The sequence below is a fragment of the Scomber scombrus genome, chromosome 17, assembly GCF_963691925.1.
Source record: "Scomber scombrus chromosome 17, fScoSco1.1, whole genome shotgun sequence".
Taxonomy (NCBI): Eukaryota; Metazoa; Chordata; class Actinopteri; order Scombriformes; family Scombridae; genus Scomber; species Scomber scombrus.
In genome coordinates, this window is record NC_084986.1 from 5,186,058 (window position 1) to 5,205,945 (window position 19,888).

Here is a 19,888-nt window from a genome sequence, read left to right on the forward strand (position 1 = left end):
TTTCACACAATATTTTTAGTTTTTTCTCACAATATTTTTTTTTATCATTCTTGCTTTCCTCACTATATTTTTTTTCTCATTCTTGCTTTTCACACAATATTTTTTTTTATCACCGTTACTTCTCACACTGATACTTTTGACGATGATTATTCACTGATTATTTATTTCATAGATGTTACCTTCAGGCAGAATTAACAGAGCCAGGAAATATAAAAATAAAAGCTTTCTTTCTTTCTTTCTTTCTTTCTTTCTTTCTTTCTTTCTTCCTTTCTTCCTTCCTTCTTTCCTTCCTTTCTGTCTGTCTCTTTCTTTCTGTCTGTCTGTCTTTCTTTCTTCCTTCCTTCCTTCCTTCCTTCCTTCCTTCCTTTCTTTCTGTCTGTCTTTCTTTCTTTCTTCCTTCCTTCCTTCCTTCCTTCCTTCCTTCCTTCCTTTCTTTCTTTCTGTCTGTCTTTCTTTCTTTCTTTCTTTCTTTCTTTCTTCGTTCCTTTCTTTCTTTCTTTCTGTCTGTCTTTCTTTCTTTCTTTCTTTCTTTCTTTCTTTCTTTCTTTCTTTCTTTCTTTCTTTCTTTCTTTCTTTCTTTCTTCTTTCTGTCTTTCTTCCTTCCTTCCTTCGTTCCTTTCTTTCTTTCTTTCTTTCTTTCTGTCTGTCTGTCTTTCTTTCTGTCTTTTTCTTTCTTTCTCTCTTTCTTTCTTTCTTTCTTTCTTTCTTTCTTTCTTTCTTTCTTTCTTTCTTTCTTTCTTTCTTTCTTTCTTTCTTTCTTTCTTTCTTTCTTTCTTTCTTTCCTTCTGACATCTGCAGCCACAAAGCTCAATCTTTACTCATTTAGTGCCTCATAAATAAAGAGGCAATGTTTCAGCTTTATGCATCATGAATTATAGATTTATGGCTCCTATGATTTCATTTCTTACACAGTAATGTAAATTATTATTATTGTCTTTGATGTCTAATGTACTGTTTGTTGGTTATTGTGTTTAGGTTGAATGCAGCTGTGTCTTATCTTATCTTAATGTTACCTTTCATACAAACATTTGATCATTCTTACTTTAATTACTGTTTACTCTTTACCACACTACTCTGATTTATAGTTATATGTATGAAGGTTTTAAGGAGCCCTGACGTTGATCATAAATCCATCTTTACAGAGATTAGTGGAAACAGCAATGTGAAGAAATTATGAATAAAAAAGTGAGACTGATTAAAAGCCGCAGTGATAATAAAAAAAAAAGAAGCAACAATCAGATTAAATGATGATGAGATGAAAAGTGTGAAGATAATAAAAACGGATGAAAAGTCACAATAATTAAAGTATAATGTGGAAGTAAATTGTCTGTGAGGAAGATTAATAAACTGTGTTAGATTTAACCTTCATGTTGTCTTCTCATCAACCATGAAACAGCACGTTGTGACTGGAAATGATGATCTCATTTAAATGATATTATACCTGATATATCTTTGAGTTACTAAAAAGCAGAAATTATGAATCATTTGTACTGAATTTAAGATCAAAGGGAAATAAAACAGGTTGATGGATTATTACAGACTGGTTCGTGTCACAAAGTTTAGTCAGGAAACAAGTTAGAAAAACAAATATTTGAACATGTCGTCTTATAATAAACCATAAAGTACAAATTATCACCAAATCCAATGAAAGTAATGATGATTATACTTGTTAAGAATGTACTATGCAGCCATCCAGAGTGATTTTCAAGCAATAAGATGAAATAAATCCATATTTCTGATTATAAAAACATTTTTAAAGCGAGTCAAATTTGACACTGAGGACAACAGGAGGGTTAAATCAACTTTTTCTTGCTTTTAAATCTGTTTCTATTTGAGTGTTTTTTTTACTTTCTGTTTAAAAAGTCTTTAAAACTTTTGCTCAAAGTCAGATTAAGTCAATTTATGGCAACAAGTATAACAAAAACACACAAGAATGAGAATATTTATAGTCTCAAATCTTAGTCCAGAGCTTATATATGTATGTATGTGTGTTTTTATGTGTGTTTCCATGGTTACCAATCTGCCTCTCAAGGTCGGCGGCCTCGTCCGGCGTCGCTCGGGGCAGGACGCCGGGGTCCGTGAAGCTCGCCCTGAACAGCATCCCCATCACGAAGACGAAGAGGATGCCGCCGACCGCCGGGATGGCCGGGGTCAGGTTGGACGCCAGGAAGGGACAGCTGCGGAGACACAGAGGGACAACAACCAATCAAAACCCCTCTCTGCAGTGTCAGCCAATCACAAGAGCTCTCTGATGTGTTTTCAGGACTTCATGAGACACAAATACTCGAGGGGCCACAGACGGCAGGGGTTTCACCTCAGGGGCCCGTTCTTCAGACCTTTTCTTGTTGTTCCAACGTCAAGCTGACAGTCTGAATACCGGCTTTCATTTGACGTCTTAAAGGACCAGCTCACAACTTTACAAGGAGACCAAATGAAAATTAAACCTGTTTTTCTTGCTGTAATCATTCCTCCTGTTCATATCGACCATTAGAAGATCCCTTCTTCTGGGTTAAATGTATTTAAAAGTTTATCTGAAGCTAATATGAAGCTTCTCCTTGAGCTCTAAGGAATTATATCAGACATTTTTCACTATTTTGAGACATTTTATAGATAAAACAGTTAATTTGAGAAAAGAAATCAGCAGTAAGTGTGTCTTAAAACAACAGTCAGGAGCCCAAATGAACATTGAAACATGTTTTTCTTGCTGTCATCATTCCTCCTGTTCATACTGACTGTGCAAAAATGTATTTAAAAGTTGATCTGAAGCTATAATATGAAGCTTCAGTCGTCCAAATGAGTCAAATCTTCATCTTTTATGTTTCAACGTTACAGTGTTTTTAGTGCCAAAGTCTTTTTGTTACTATACTTCCACCACAGCTCAACAGGGAAACATTAAGAGGGAATCTGATGCTAAAAAGACTGTAAATGTGTCAGATATCACTTGATATGACTAACTCACACTGATGAAGCTCAATAGAAGCTGATCACCTACTTTTAAATGACACACTGTGGATTTTGTCCCCATCACTCCCATTGAAAGCACATCTGAAGGAGATCTTTTAATAGTCAGTATGAACAGGAGGAATGATTACAGCGTGACACACCTGGAAAATATAATCACAAAACCGTCCTTTTAAAAGAGAATAAACCCGGAGCGGATCAGAGCATCTCAGGAGAAACGGCGTCCTCACACTGATCTGACACTCGGAGGGTAAATTTAGCTCTGATGATGGAGGCAGTCGAGGCGGAACTGACAACCTTTACCTGATGGCACACAGAGCATCAAACATATGTGCGCTGTGTCGCTGCGTTTGTTGTGAATAAATCCACCGAAACAAATCAAGAGAGAACTGAAACACAGCCAGCGAAGAGAAGAGGAGAAAAAAACGCAGAAAAACAACCCAAAAATCAACATTCCTGTTTTATACATGTTGGATTTTTTGCTTCATATAAGAATAAAACTCTTTATTAGTTGATGTTTAACACTTAAGTTCCAGTTTAAGTCGTAGCTGAACTCTCTTTTTGTCCACAGTGAGTTTAGCTGCAGAAACTCCCTAATTTAACCCTCCTGTTGTCCTCGAGTCAAGGAAGGAAGGAAGGATGGAAGGGAGGAAGGAAGGAAGGAAGGAGGGAAGGAAGGAGGGAAGGAAGAAAGTAAGGACAGGAGGGAGGAAGGAAGGGAGTAATGGACAGAAGGAAGGGAGGAAGGAAGGATGGAAGGGAGGAAGAAGGTAGGAAAGGAGGGAGGGAAGGAGGGAGGGAGGGAGGAAGGAAGGAAGGAAGAAGGGAAGGAAGGAGGGAAGGAGGGAAGGAAGGAGGGAAGGAAGGAGGGAAGGAAGAAAGGAAGGAAGGAGGGAGGAAGGAAGGGAGTAAAGGACAGAAGGAAGGGAGGAAGGAAGGATGGAAGGGAGGAAGAAGGTAGGAAAGGAGGGAGGGAGGAAGGAAGGAAGGAAGAAGGAAGAAGGGAAGGAAGGAGGGAAGGAGGGAAGGAAGGGAGAAAGGAAAAGAGGTAGGGAGGAAGGAAGGAAAGAAGGAAGGGAGAAAGAGAAGGAGGGGAGGATGAAGGAAGAAAGGAAGAAGGGAAGGAAGGAGGGAAAGAGGGAAGGAGGGAAGGAAGAAAGGAAGGACAGGAGGGAGGAAGGAAGGGAGGAAAGGATGGATGGAAGGGAGGAAGAAGGTAGGAAAGGGGGAAAGGAGGAAGGAATGAAGGAAGGAAGAAGGAAGAAGGGAAGGAAGGAGGGAAGGAAGGAGGGAAGGAAGAAAAGAAGGACAGGAGGGAGGAAGGAAGGGAGGAAAAGACAGAAGGAAGGGAGGAAGGAAGGAAGGTAGGAGGGAGGGAGGAAAGAAGGAAGGAGGGAGGGAGGAAGGGAGGAAGGAAGGAAAGAAGGACAGAGGAAAGAAGGAAGGGAGGAAGGTAGGGGGGAGGAAAGAAAGAGAGAAAAGGGAGGGAGGAAGGGAGGAAGGAAAGGAAGGAGGGAAGGAAAGAAGGACAAATGGAAGGAAGAAATGGGGATGGAGGAAGGAAAGAAGTAAGGGAGGAAAGAGAGAAGAAGGAAAGAAAGAGCGAAGGAGAGAGGGAGGAAGGATAGAAGGGAGGAAAGAAGGAACAGTCAAAACAGACGGGGTCAATTTGACCCGAGAGGACGACAGGAAGCTTAAAGCTGATGTTTCTATCTGCAGCAGAAACTATATTTAACACTTTGAAATAACTTCTAAGGACTTTTTTTTTTTCATTTTCCCGCCTGCAGCTTCCTCATCACGACCCCACAACCCCAGAGACTTGTTATATTATCATAAAAGATAAGATAAGATGAGATATTCCTTTATTAGTCCCATGATGGGAACATTTACAGCACTGCAGCAGCAAAGTAGACAGTAAAAAGTAGAAGAGCGTCAATACATTTCACACTTTATACCAACATTTGCACATTCCTAGTCAATATGTTGCACATTTAATTCTCTTGGATTTGAACGTTAAACTTTCTCTTTTCATTTAGAATTTATATTTCACATATTTTACTGTTAATTTCTGTGTTATAATATTTATAATTGCTTGATTTTTGTGTATATTTTGGTCTGTATGTTTACCACAACAAGGCTAAATTAAGTGTATGTGCAAACCTACTTGGTAATAAACCTGATAAACCAGATTAGATAACCTGAAGCAAAGCAGACAATAACTTTTTCACCTTTTTTAAATGTTAATTTGTATAAAAGCAGGCGTCATAGTTAAAGTTATTTGGCAGATTTCTTCATTGCCAACTACTTAGATAATCAATTTATCATTTTGAGTCATTTTTTAAGTAAAAAAAGTCAAAATTGTCTGATTTCAGCTTCTAAAATGTGAATATTTTGTGACATTGTTCGTCTTTTATGACAGTAAACTGTATATATTTCAAGTTTTAGACATAACAAAAGATTTGAGGAAGTCATTTTGGGCTTTAATTGACATTTTTTCACCATTTTCTGACATTTAATAGATCAAACAACCAATCAGTGCCAACCAATATTGGAGAAAATACTCAAATATTAACCAATAATGAGGATAGCAGCTAAAATACATAGTTATAGCTCTAGCTGTGAGGTTAACACTATCATGTTTGTTTCCTAAAACAACAACAAGAAGTTATTTTAGAAGATATAAAGTAAATATTCGAGTCATAAAGTTAATCTGATAACATTTAACTTTGATCGTTTGCAGCTGCAGACGTTTCATTTTTGGGAGTCGAGTCGAGTCAACAATGTTTGAGATGCTCCAGAAGAAGTGAGCAGAAACACTGAGAGCTCACACAACCTCATGAGTGTAATTAACATTTAAAACAACCTTTAATGGGGAAATGCATTCAGTCTGCATCGCTCCAATCATAACAGTCACTGCAGCTGCAAAGTACTGATTATAATGAAGTTCATTTACATATAAATGTTTGATTTGGAAGTTCATATTTTATGTTTAATTCATATTTTTATACCTCTACTTTTCTTCTAGTATATGCATATTTATTTATTTATCTGTCTCCTCCCTAACCTTTTTATTTATTTAGTTGTTTATTTTCTCCTCCCTCCCAGATGCATATTAATTACGCTTACTTACACCTGTGAATATGCTTAGTCGACAGTGGAGCCAATGTTTGTTCATTTAAACTCCAAAATAAAGATATATGATGAAAAAAATACTGAGTTTTGGAGGATTTAGCCTCATTTGGTGAAGATGTTTTCTTGTAAAGCGTAAACGTTTAAAGGGTTATGATCTTGTAACCAAAATAAACAAACAAATAAATAATACAGCAGAACCCCAGAATGAAGTTGAACACAAGCTAAGTTGAATAAAGTACATTTTCTGTGAAAATAGTGAATTTGTTTACGAGTAATTACAATAAAAATCAGTTTATCCGCCCCAAAAATATTATTATAATCATATAATATGACAAGTTTTCTTAAAAGTGGAAACAACTTGACTAATTATGATCTTATAACCAAAATAAAATATAAATAAAAAATTAAAATAATAAAAAAGCAAAAAAAGAAACAAATAATTGACTGATCTGATTATGGGATTAAATTATAATGAATAAATATTTATTAAAACATGTTTGAATAGTCTGAATTCTTATAGAGAAATTAAAAATAAATCAGTTATTATTATTAATATTATTATTATTATTATTATAGTAGTAGTAGTAGTAGTAGTAGAAGTATTATCATTATTCTTATTATTAATATTAATATTATTGTATTTTATATTTGATCATAATCAATTAAGGTCTGTCCTAATTAAGTCCTAATAAGTTTTTGACATCATGAACTCCAGCTGGAGGTCAAAGGTCACATTTTCTCTCTTAGACTTTTACAGATTTGCTTTATTAATATTATTAATTTTTTTTACACAAATGCATGTTGGACTCACTCGAAGGTGAAGAAGAGGCCGCTGGTGAGCAGGATGAGGACCAGAGTCAGGTAAAACACGCCGGTCTGCCTCGCCATCATGATCCGACCTCCGCAGTAGAACCGGTTCCTCCCCGGGAACACCTGCCACTTTCTGCGGGGGTTCCTGCACCTCGGGGCCGGGTAGGACGGCTCCGGTGACTCGGTGGTGGGCGGGCAGGAGCTGGTGCTGCTGCGGGTGCAGATCTGGTTGTACTGACCCGGCTGATGTTGGTGCTGATGTTGCTCCAAACCTGCATGATGGAGCTGAGACATCTGGATCCTCTCAGGTGAGCCGACAGGTGAAGAACCGCACAGGTGAATGGTGCGTTCAGGGTCTCCAAAACGGCTGCAGATGAATCCAGGTTTGATTTTTATAATCTGCTGTATAAACAAACATCAACTCGTGGTCAGATGCACGCGCGCCCTGGGGTCCAACACTCACACACACGCATACACACACACACCCCCCAAAAAAGAGGAAATCCGACCGCGCGCCACCACAACACCCCCGCCTCGCGCCCCAGCTGCGTCCCAATCACATAATCCAGCTTTTATATCCAGGGATAAAAAGATCCGGTTCTGCACAGGAGGAAGAGAGAGAGAAGGAAAGCAGGACCGTCCGGAGCGAGAGGAGGTTCAGATGGTGTGTGTCGGTGAGGAGGAGGAGGAGGAGGAGGAGGAGGAGGAGGAGGAGGAGGAGGAGGAGGAGGAGGAGGACGTGTGGAGCATCCTGATCCTCCGCAGAGCTGCTGGAGCTCCGCGTCCCGGTCTGCACAGATCCTCTAAACAAACAGGATGAATCACTCTGCAGACAAAAAGAGAAACCACAGTGATAAATAAACATTAGCAAAGTAACCAAGTATATTTACTAAAGTAGTTTTACTTTACTAGAGTATTTCTATGTGATGCTACTTTCTACTTTCTACTCCACTACATTTATTTAACAGCTTTAGTTACTTTTCAGATGAAGATTAGTCGTCTTAGTGTAGTCGAGGTGTACTGATGCTTTACTATTGATAATCTAATGATGTCATATATAATAATATATCAGTCAGAGGGACCAAACCACTAGTTTTACTGTAATACTGCATACTACATCACTCATAATACTGCAGTACTTTTACTGTAATACTGCATACTACATCGCTCATAATACTGCAGTACTTTTACTGTAATACTACATACTACATCATTCATAATACTGCAGTACTTTTACTGTAATACTGCATACTACATCGCTCATAATACTGCAGTACTTTTACTGTAATACTGCATACTACATCGCTCATAATACTGCAGTACTTTTACTGTAATACTGCATACTACATCGCTCATAATACTGCAGTACTTTTACTGTAATACTGCATACTACATCGCTCATAATACTGCAGTACTTTTACTGTAATACTGCATACTACATCGCTCATAATACTGCAGTACTTTTACTGTAATACTGCATACTACATCGCTCATAATACTGCAGTACTTTTACTGTAATACTGCATACTACATCACTATAATACTGCAGTACTTTTACTGTAATACTGCATACTACATCGCTCATAATACTGCAGTACTTTTACTGTAATACTGCATACTACATCGCTCATAATACTGCAGTACTTTTACTGTAATACTGCATACTACATCACTCATAATACTGCAGTACTTTAACTAATACTGCATACTACATCACTCATAATACTGCAGTACTTTTACTGTAATACTGCATACTACATCACTCATAATACTGCAGTACTTTTACTGTAATACTGCATACTACATCACTCATAATACTGCAGTACTTTAACTAATACTGCATACTACATCACTCATAATACTGCAGTACTTTTACTAATACTGCATACTACATCACTCATAATACTGCAGTACTTTTACTGTAATACTGCATACTACATCACTCATAATACTGCAGTACTTTAACTAATACTGCATACTACATCACTCATAATACTGCAGTACTTTTACTGTAATACTGCATACTAAATCACTCATAATACTGCAGTACTTTTACTGTAATACTGCATACTACATCACTCATAATACTGCAGTACTTTTACTGTAATACTGCATACTACATCGCTCATAATACTGCAGTACTTTTACTGTAATACTGCATACTACATCGCTCATAATACTGCAGTACGTTTACTGTAATACTGCATACTACATCGCTCATAATACTGCAGTACTTTAACTAATACTGCATACTACATCACTCATAATACTGCAGTACTTTTACTGTAATACTGCATACTACATCACTCATAATACTGCAGTACTTTAACTAATACTGCATACTACATCACTCATAATACTGCAGTACTTTAACTAATACTGCATACTACATCACTCATAATACTGCAGTACTTTAACTAATACTGCATACTACATCACTCATAATACTGCAGTACTTTAACTAATACTGCATACTACATCACTCATAATACTGCAGTACTTTTACTGTAATACTGCATACTACATCACTCATAATACTGCAGTACTTTTACTGTAATACTGCATACTACATCACTCATAATACTGCAGTACTTTTACTGTAATACTGCATACTACATCACTCATAATACTGCAGTACTTTTACTGTAATACTGCATACTACATCGCTCATAATACTGCAGTACTTTTACTGTAATACTTTAACTACATCAAGTACAAAGAGCCCAAACATGACGTTTAAAGTCTGACTACAGTTTCAAAACCACAAAGAAACCCAATTTACAGTAAGAAAAGTAGCACATTCTTCATTATGTTTTGCTTTTTAGTGTGTAATAAATAAATCTTTAGCTATAAAAAAAGTAATCATCAATGAATATTCTGTTGACTGACTAAAGATTAAACACTTAACAAAATAATGAAGTATTAATCTTTATTTCAGTATTTATAAAAAACTGAAAACAGAAATCTTCCAAAGCCATAAAATACTGACTCAATGTCAAAGAGAGATAATAATGTTCTAAAATGTATTTATAGGTTGATGCCAGAAGCTACAAAATATACAAAATGTATTAATTAATGTTTTATTGTATTCTGATATGTTTTTTTCCCTCACTTACTGTCATTGTTTTATTTAATCAAACTTTTTTACTTACTATATCATTTCTTCTTTATTTTCTTTGTATGAAAGATGCTATAGTATAAAGTTAGAATTATTATGATAAAATGTTTGAAATTTCATTAACACAAAATATGCACAAAAAAATCTGTCTATTCTTAAATCGATGAATTGTTTTGTTTATTACATGTCAGAAGATAGTGAGAAATTATTAAAATATTGATCGATAAACTAATCTAGAGATGTGATGAATAATTAGTTTTTCAGATGAAAATGACTTGGCAACTATTTTAATAATTGATTAATCCCTTTATTCACTATTCAAGCAAAAAAAAGTCCCAAAAATTAATTGCTTTAAATAAATAAATCTGCAATTCTGTAATAATGAACAGAGTGAGACTTCTTTGTTTCTTCCTGTTGTAATCAAAACTCTGCAGAATAGACGATCTTTGTTTGAGGACTCTGATTCCTTTTCCTCTTTTAAGCGAACAAATAAACAAGAAAACGGGATTTAAAACATTAAAAACTGGATTTTCTTCTCCAATAAAAAGAGAAATAATTATTTTGTATGTTTTTGAATTTAAGATAACAGATGTCTAGTAAATAAAAACTAGAAGATCTCTCTGGTTCCTCTTTGGTTTGTTTCTCTCCGGACGTTTCCTGCAGATGGACCTAAAAAGCAACATGACAGCTATGAGTGAAACCTCGACTTTAAATGCTGCAGAAGGAGCAGAAACAGAGGAAGAAACTAAACTACAGATAATAAAAGGTCAGACAGCAGATACCTGGTGAACATGTCTGTGATGCTGCGTTCAGGTTTCCGCGGATTTTAAAGTGTTTTTCGATCTGAGGTCAAAGCAATGTCGATCTGTGTGTGCTGCTACTTCTCGAAGCTGACTTAAAAATGTGTCTTTTTAATATTTATTTAGTTATTGAGTAATAAGTTAAACACCAGAGGATTTGTAGTTTCCTCCTCCTTCTTCTTTAGAGGCTGTGACACCAGACTCAGTTTAAATCTTATATAATTTAAGGTTTATGTGGTTTTCAATCGTTCTGCATAAGCTATAAAATATAATAACACATAGTGTCTGAAATATTTAGTTCTTCTGTTCAGTTCGGCTCAGTATAATCCATCAAGCAGCATTCAGAGCTCTCAGGAAGTAAATAATGAAAACCAGTATCATGTTAAAAGCCTTTCTAAGAGAAGCTTTAATTGTTAAATATTGTAATGGAGTCTGGTCCTTGGGGAGTTTCTGTATAAAAACATCTCGTGTTTGTGGTTTCCTTCTGCACAGGTGTGATCTTTATCCAGTTCAGACTCTCAGATTAGACTTTCAGATCTTATGTATGAAAGGATTTTGATGGCACAGTTTCACTTCAGCCATCTCAGTTAACACTAGTGCTTCATCCCATACATCACCACTAAACCTGCAGTAATGTTGTTGGCTGTAGATTCAGGGGATTTGTGTTACTATAATATAATAGTACATCATGTTCAATATTTTTTTTCATGCTTAAAGAGAAATGATCCTGACTGAGGTTATCATAATTCATGCATGAAAGGGTTAAGGCTTCTGTGCCTGTCAAAAAATCTGCATAAGTAGAAGATAAGATGCATTTTTATTGATCCCCACTGGGAGTTATTTAAATTTACAGTACAGTATAGTGGGGGGAAAAGTAGCAGCGTAAGGGTGAGAGTGATAAATAAATGAAATAAAATACTATATACAGTAAAAAATCTGTGTGTGAATAAATCTGCAATATATATAAATGTGCATTATGCAGAAGTTCCTGAGGTTTTATACATGTGTGCAATGTTCCTGGGATTAATATAGTAAGGGCAGCATCAGTCTTTTTTATTGGGAGGTACTGGGAGGTACTGGGAGCTGTGGTGTTGTGCAGTCTGATGGCTGATGGTATGAAAGAGCCTCCGAGGCACATGGCTGTAATGAGTCTGTGGCTTCTATCTATAATCCTCCTCAGCGACCTCAGGAGCTTTAATCTTCAATATTTTTTGTTTTTTTATTAAATTATTCTGAATCCAGACTGAAAACGTAGCTGCGGACCAGTTTGGTGTCTGGTTTTAGGAGCCAGGGAAACTTTTAATTGTCAAATATTGTACTAATAGAGCCTGACCTTTGGAGTGTCTGTATTAAAATTAATTCACATCTTGTTAAGTTTGGTTTCTTCTGCAGAGGTTTGATCTTTATCCAGTTAATTCAAACGCTGTTCAGTTTAATGTTTCTTGGGTTTCAAAATTTGACTTTTAACAGTTTCAGCCTCGTAAAATAATCTACTTACAGCTGCTGGATTTGAAGAGTTTCCCAGATTCCCAGTTACATAAAGTGTCGCTCATGTCTTGACTTCCTGTGTTGCAGGTGCAGCGTTCCTCACCACGGTGGCGTCTGCAGGGATGCTCGGAGGATTCGGCTCCACGTTAGCGCTGGCCAAGAAGAAAAGCCCCGGCTGGTTCAGTAAGGTAACGTTTTTTCTTCATTTCTGGATGAAATCAGCTGGTTTATAATCAGGTTTTATTCAGAGTTTTCTTCATTTAATGAGATTTCTGAGGATCCTTCCTGCTGTTAGAGTCACGCTGAACCTCACAGGAAACATTTAATGATGATTTAAACATCTGGATCTGCAGACAGATGTTTGGATTTAAGCATTTTAACATCTTATGACAGGAAGTGGGCGTTTCTGATGACTAAAGGAGGGTTAGGGATTACCTGAACTGTGTCTTTAAGAGAGGAAAACATTCATTTATATTTTTTTTCATTTATAATTTTTAAATTTGATCTATCCATCCTTTCTTTTCTTTTTCCTTCCTTCCTTTGGATTGCTTGCATCTATCTTTCTATCTATCTACCCACCCATCATCTTTGTCTTTCTTTCCTTCCTTTCCTCTTCTTTCCTGTTGCTTTCTTTCTTTCTGTCTTTCCTTCCCTCTTCCTTTCTTCTTGCTCATCTTTCTTTTTTTCTTTCTTTCTTTCTTTCCTTTTTCCTTCAAATTGCTCACCTTTCTTTCTTTTTTCTTCTTTCCTTTGAATTGCTCGCCTCTATCCATCTATCCAACCATCCTTCCTTCCTTTCCTTCCTATTGCTCATCTTTCTTTTTTCCTTCCTTCCTTTCTTCCTTTGAATTGCTCGCCTCTATCCATCTATCCAACCACCCTTCCTTCCTTCCTTCCTTCCTTCCTATTGCTCATCTTTCTTTTCTTTCTTTCTTTCTTTCATTCTGTCTTTCCTTCCCTCTTCCTTTCCTCATGCTCACCTTTCTTTCTTTTTTATTCTTTCCTTTGAATTGCTCGCCTCTATCCATCTATCCAACCATCCTTCCTTCCTTCCTTCCTATTGCTCATCTTTCTTTCTTTTTTCCTTCCTTCCTTTGAATTGCACGCCTCTATCCATCCATCCATCTTTCTTTCTTTCTTTTTGCTGAAAACATTCTTTAGTTACTCTGTTAAAAATGAAGTAATGTAATTATTAATCTGTAAACAATTAACCCTTCAGCCTCCTTTGCTGTGAGAGAGGAGTTAAATGAAGGATGTTTACTGGAAGTTCAGTCCAATCCATCCATCCCTTCTTTCTTTCTTTCTTTCATTCTTTCTTTCTTAAAATGAAATAGTTACATTACTAATAAAATATTAAACATAGTAACTAATAATCTGTAACCTATTAAAACCCTGAGTCTGCTGCTGTGAGTTTAATGAAAGAAAGATGTTTACTGGAAGAGAAGAAAACAAACATCACGTCTGCGATGACGTCTGCTTTCCCTCCTGACTCATCAGGTGAAGACGTGATGGGAAAATAAACATCGCTACACATTCCTGCAGAGGTCGAGTTAAAAAAAAAAAAAAAAGAAAAAAAAAGTTCACAGAAGAAACTTTCCATGAAATATGTCGAGCATTTCATAACTGGAGCTTGATCTCATCGTGTTAAGTGGAACCGAGCGATGATTGGCCGCTCACAGGATCTGATTAAACGTGACGCACACACACGGACACCAGCAGCCTGTTCCTCGACTCTATTCCTGTCACAGGCCGGTCTTTGTTGTCTACGTCGAGCCCTTCGGTCCCACACAGGAACCACATACAACATTTCTCTTCCTTTAAATGTGAAATGTGATTAAACGTGGAGCAGCATGTGGTGTCGGAGCGAGGAACCAGACAGAGAGAGAGGTTCAAGTTTCTACTGTAGTTAGAGTTTAGTGAAAAGCAAATGACTGAGAGACACATATTTATACTTATTTATACATAATTTATACTATTTTATACTATTTTATAACACTATGTGGCCCAAAGTATGCAGATATTTGAGCCCGCCAAATTAAAGAAAGAGCTCGTGAAATCATTTTTACATTTACATTAACTTTAAAAAAAAGAAAAGAGCTAAAAATGTAAAAGCAGGAAACATAATAACTGTCAAAATGGAAAATGACATATCTTATTAATACATTAAATCACAAAAAGTAAAGTTTCTTATCAGTTTTAGTTCTCAATTTGAAAATGTAATTATGGATTTATTATTTAATGGAAGAATGAGTAAAAAAAATATGAATTGTCAAATTTTATATACATTTTTTTTAAAGTTATTTGACTTTTTCTGAGTTTAGTAAATACATCAATTTAAATGCTTCTTTTTTTTTGACACAAAAGTTTATAATTACTAACTGACACATTTCATTTGGCACCAAAAAGAAGATTTAATAATGAGATATTGATCAATGAGTAATATTATATATCTGTATTATGTTGTATTTTAACATTTTAGTGGTGGAAAGTACTCACAGCGCTGTACTTAAGTAACATTTTTAGGTATTTGTACTTTACTGTAGTATTTCTACGTGATGCTACTTTAAACTTCTACTCCAGTAGATTTATTTTACAGCTTTAGTTACTTTTCAGATGAAGATTTGACACAATGGATAATATAACAAGCTTTTAAAATACAACACATTGTTAAAGATGAAACCAAACAGCAGTGTGTAGTCGGCTCACATTTCAGATGTCTATGAGTTGTAATGGAGTATTTTTACTTTGCTGTATTTGTACTTTTATTTAAGTAAAGGATCTAAATACTTCTTCCATCACTGCTGTAAATATATCTGACTCCTCTTCTTCTTCCTCCTGATGAGACTTCTTATTAAACATGTAGATCCAGATGTTTCTTTATTGTGGTAAAAGTGAGTTTTCATCAGCTTTAAACGTCTCTTCTTCTTCTGTGTTTCCTCTGCAGGGCGTCATGGCGACGGCGGCGGTCCCAGAGAGCGGTGCGTCTCTGGCCCTCAGAGCGCTGGGTTGGGGGTCTCTGTACGCCTGGTGTGGAGTCGGTCTGCTCAGCTTCACCGTGTGGAAAGCTCTGGGAGTTCACAGCGTACGTATCAGCTCGGCTCGCTGATCTGTTCTCAGGGATGAATTTTGGTCTGTTTGACTGAAAGTTACGTAACGTGTTAGAAGCTTCAGCCTGAGGAGGATTAAAAGAGCTGATCAGTTTTATCTCTTCATGGTGCCAACGATGGTCGCTCAATCCAAGAAACATGAATGGACCAACAGCCACTGATATTAATATTAAAGAAGCAGGAAAAGCTGTTAAAGTGAAAGATTTAAGTTTGAATATTTCAAGACAAAAAAGAGTAAAACAGCAAGAATAAAATAAAAAAGTTTCCAGTAAAAAGTCGTATAAGTTCCATTATAGAGGTGAAATAGTTTGACATCCTAAAGTTAGAAAAAAATATATTTTAAAGTGGAAATATTTCAAGAATAAAGATGTAAAATTTTGATAATTAAGTTGAAACCTTTTCATGAAAAATTGTAAAATTGCAGGATTACAGTTAAAATATTTACAGATCAAAAGTCCTGAACGTTAAAGATGTTATAGTGAAAATATTTTTAAAGTCAGTGTTTTAAGAAAATATAAAATTTCCCAAATCAAGTTGAATATTTAAATAAAGTCCTCATTCATTTAAGAATAACAAGAAGTTTGTAAATTCATGAAATTTTGTATTATTATTATATTTACTGTTCCTTTCATTTCAAGAATGAGAATTAAATCAAAATTTTGCAAGAAATCCTAAAATTTTAAGGACAAAGTGGATATGAGAAAAATGAGAAAATCCTTAAATTGCAAAAACAGTTAAAACATGTGAAAAAAATACTTAAATTCAAAGATAAAATGCAAGAAACGTAAACTTTCACTAACAATGTTTAAATTCTTGATATGTAAAAAAAAAGTTATATTTCGAGAAGTACTAAAATGAAAATAAAGTGAAAAAAATTTGAGAAGAAAACGAATAAATCGTCAATAATTAAAAAAGAAAAAAACAACATTTCTTTTAGTTGTAAATCTCTAACGTCAAAAACAACTTAAAGGTTCAGTTCACCACGTTTTCAGATTAAAATGAGATTTATAACATTTAATAAATCAGAAGTTATGTCCAAGTCTACTGATCATATTTTAACCAGTTAAAGATTTAAGTTTGTATTTTCTCTCCGTCTCTCCGTCTCTTCGTCTCCTCAGCTGTCAGAGTTCAGACAGAAGATGCAATCCTTCTTCCCGTCCATCCCGAAGACTCCCGAAGCTCCTGGATCCGAACCTCTGGACTGGGACTCGGTCTTCAAGTCCAAGTGAAGAACCGAACGAGACTCAAAAGACTGAAAATAACAGAATTGACATTTTTTCGTCTCCGGCAGCTGTTCGGACTGTTTGTGCTGATTTCTGTGAAGCCTGAAGAGGAACCGGAGACTCTTCTGGACCAGTTTGTTTCTACTGGTTCATGAAGATGTCTGACTGAGCGTTCACAGCTCGGAGTTCGGAGTCTTTTAGTCGGTTTCTACAGGTGGAGACTGAATTTCTTCTCCTGAAATCAGCACAGAAGAGAATCAGCTTGAAAGGACGAAACACTTAAAGGACTTTTGGTGTTTTCATGACTGTCGTGTTTGCTTATTTCCGATCATCTGAGAGGACAAGTATCGATTCCTACACATCGAGCCGCCTTGAACGCACCACGAAGAAAAAGCCAAACAACAATCATGTAAATCTGACAACAATAAAAGTGCACATGATCATCTGGGAGTTTCAGCTCCTTACAAACTGATCTTTAAGGAAATAAAGGAATAGAAATAAAGCTTATTGATAGTTTGGAAACTTTTGGTTCATATTATACTGTAAGTTAAAGTCTGTTGGAAGCTCGTAAATCTCTTATTGGCACTGTAAATGTTATTAATATGTAATAAATTTAAAATGTGTCTTATTTTAATGACAATAATGTGTTTATTCTGCGTCTCTGAATGTGTGAATCAACACACTTCACATTGGTTTGTTTTTAAAGATATGATATGATGTCCGATAATTGACAAGAAACAGTCAAAATGATACTAAAAATAGAGAAGTGAGGAGTTTATAATCCAGTTTATTGTCCAGAAATGTGAGAAACTTTTATAAAAATGTGTATTTATTGTCAGTTTTGTGCAGCGATGGTAGAAATTAAGCTTTTTGAAGCTCTGGATCGATATGAATCAGATGTGTTTCGAAGCATTATGAAGTCAAAATAGCGCCATCTGCTGACCAACTATTGCATTTATACAGATTAATTAAAATTAAAGGACACATTGTGCACATGTAAAGCTCTATATTTATATTCTGGGGCTCTGCTGGAACATCTTTGCATGATTTACAGCTAGAAACAGTGTAAGATAAATTAGTTTTTATCTTATTCAGCCACTAAGAAGATCAAATAATATTAAATGCTGCTTATTGACTGATGCATCAGTATTAATAATAATAATATACTTTATATAACGTATTTAATTTATCACACGATTCTCTTTTACTTTAATACTTTAACTACATTTAGCTGCTAATACAGTAAAAATATGTGCTTTTCTTAACCCTCCTGTTGTCCTCGCGGGTCAAAGTGACCCTTTCCTTCCTTCCTTCTTTCCTTCCTCCCTCTTTCTTTAATTTTTCCTTCGTTCTTCCCCTCCTTCCCTCTTTCTTTGCTCCCTCCTCCTTCCGTACTTCTTTCCTCACTTCCTTACTCCTTTCCTTCCTCCCTCCCTCCTCCTTACTCCTTTCCTGCCTTCCTCCTGTCCCTCCTTCCTCCATTCCTACCTCCCTTCCTTCTTTCCTCACTTCCTTCCTTCCTCCTTTCCTTCCTCCCTTCCTCATTTCTTCCTTATTTCCTCTCTTCCTTCCTTTCCTTTCCTTCCTTCCTCCCTCCCTCCTTCCCCATCCCTTCCTTCCTTCTTTAATTTTTCCTTCGTTCTTCCCCTCCTTCCCTCTTTCTTTGCTCCCTCCTCCTTCCATACTTCTTTCCTCACTTTCTTCCTTCCTCCCTCCCTCCTCATTCCTTCCTTCCTTCCTCATTCCTTCCATACTTCTTTCCTCACTTCCTTCCTTCCTCCCTCCCTTCCTTCCTTCCTTCCTTCCTCCATTCGTTCCTCACTTCCTTCCTTCCTTCCTTTCTCCCTCCCTCCTTTCCTCTCTTCCTTCTTGCCTCTCTTCCTTCCTTCCTTCCTTCCTTCCTTCCTTCCTCCCTCCCTCCTTCCTTCTTTCCTCTCTTCCTTCCTTCCTTGACCTGAGGACAACAGGAGGGGTAGGTAGGTGTTGGTACTTTTACTTTAGGATCTGAATACTTTATAACTTTTTAAATCGTAGAAACCATCAAGATTCATTTTGTTATAAATGTTTCCAGAGCTGCAAACCGTCCCTCACACAGTCATGTTGGACAGAAACAGTCGAGTTTATAAATATTTCAGCCTGCGGCGGTGTGAAATTCAGTTATCTCTGCTGCTGCTGCTGCTGCTGCTGCGTTCAGTCTTCAGACGGACAGAAGGAAGTCTGGAGGCGCAGTCATGACAAGTCTGACATTAAAGAGACGACCTTTCACACCGATGACATCACAACTCTAAATATGAACATGTTGGAGTCTGAAACAGTGAAGGAAGAAATACTAGATCCTCTAATTCAGTAAAAAGTACTGCAGTATTATGAGTGATGTAGTATGCAGTATTACAGTAAAAGTACTGCAGTATTATGAGTGATGTAGTATGCAGTATTACAGTAAAAGTACTGCAGTATTATGAGTGGTGTAGTATGCAGTATTACAGTAAAAGTACTGCAGTATAATGAGCGATGTAGTATGCAGTATTACAGTAAAAGTACTGCAGTATTATGAGCGATGTAGTATGCAGTATTACAGTAAAAGTACTGCAGTATTATGAGTGGTGTAGTATGCAGTATTACAGTAAAAGTACTGCAGTATTATGAGTGGTGTAGTATGCAGTATTACAGTAAAAGTACTGCAGTATTATGAGTGATGTAGTATGCAGTATTACAGTAAAAGTACTGCAGTATTATGAGTGATGTAGTATGCAGTATTACAGTAAAAGTACTGCAGTATTATGAGTGATGTAGTATGCAGTATTACAGTAAAAGTACTGCAGTATTATGAGTGATGTAGTATGCAGTATTACAGTAAAGTACTGCAGTATTATGAGTGATGTAGTATGCAGTATTACAGTAAAAGTAGTGGTTTGGTCCTCTGACTGATATATTATTATTATGACATCATTAGATTATTAATAGTGAAGCATCAGTGTTAGAGCAGCATGTTACTGTTGTAGCTGCTGGAGGTGGAGCTAGTTTACACTACTTTATATAAAGTTAGCTAGTTTAGTCCAGTGGTTCCCAACCTAGGGGTGGGGGCCCCTCCAAAGGGTCAGCAGATAAATGTGAGGGGTGGTGAGATGATTAATGGGAGAGGAAAGAAGAAAAAACTAAGCTCTGATATACAAATGTGTTTTCAGTTTTTGGACTTTTTCTCTAATCTTTGATTTTTGCTGAAATATTGGATCATTTGAACATTTATAG

The 19,888-nt window shown here is 36.3% G+C and overlaps 2 protein-coding genes across 2 annotated transcripts in view; one reads left to right on the plus strand and one right to left on the minus strand.

The window, feature by feature from the left end:
• The window catches only part of LOC133997343 (palmitoyltransferase ZDHHC14-like), a 24,630-nt gene extending 17,496 nt beyond the window's left edge, over positions 1–7,134 (minus strand). The window contains exons 1-2 of the mRNA XM_062436918.1: positions 6,905–7,134; positions 2,017–2,177 (exon numbers count right to left, since the gene is read on the minus strand). Of these exons, the coding sequence (XP_062292902.1) occupies positions 2,017–2,177; positions 6,905–6,984 (241 nt within the window). The 5' untranslated portion in view covers positions 6,985–7,134. The remainder of the gene's footprint in view (positions 1–2,016; positions 2,178–6,904) is intronic.
• A 3,558-nt stretch (positions 7,135–10,692) lies between these two features.
• tmem242 (transmembrane protein 242) lies at positions 10,693–17,077 on the plus strand. Its single transcript, XM_062437583.1, has 4 exons — positions 10,693–10,787; positions 12,397–12,497; positions 15,254–15,391; positions 16,535–17,077. The coding sequence occupies exons 1-4, from the start codon at positions 10,703–10,705 to the stop codon at positions 16,643–16,645; spliced, it is 435 nt and encodes a 144-aa protein (XP_062293567.1). The 5' UTR covers positions 10,693–10,702; the 3' UTR covers positions 16,646–17,077.
• Positions 17,078–19,888: the final 2,811 nt, after the last annotated feature.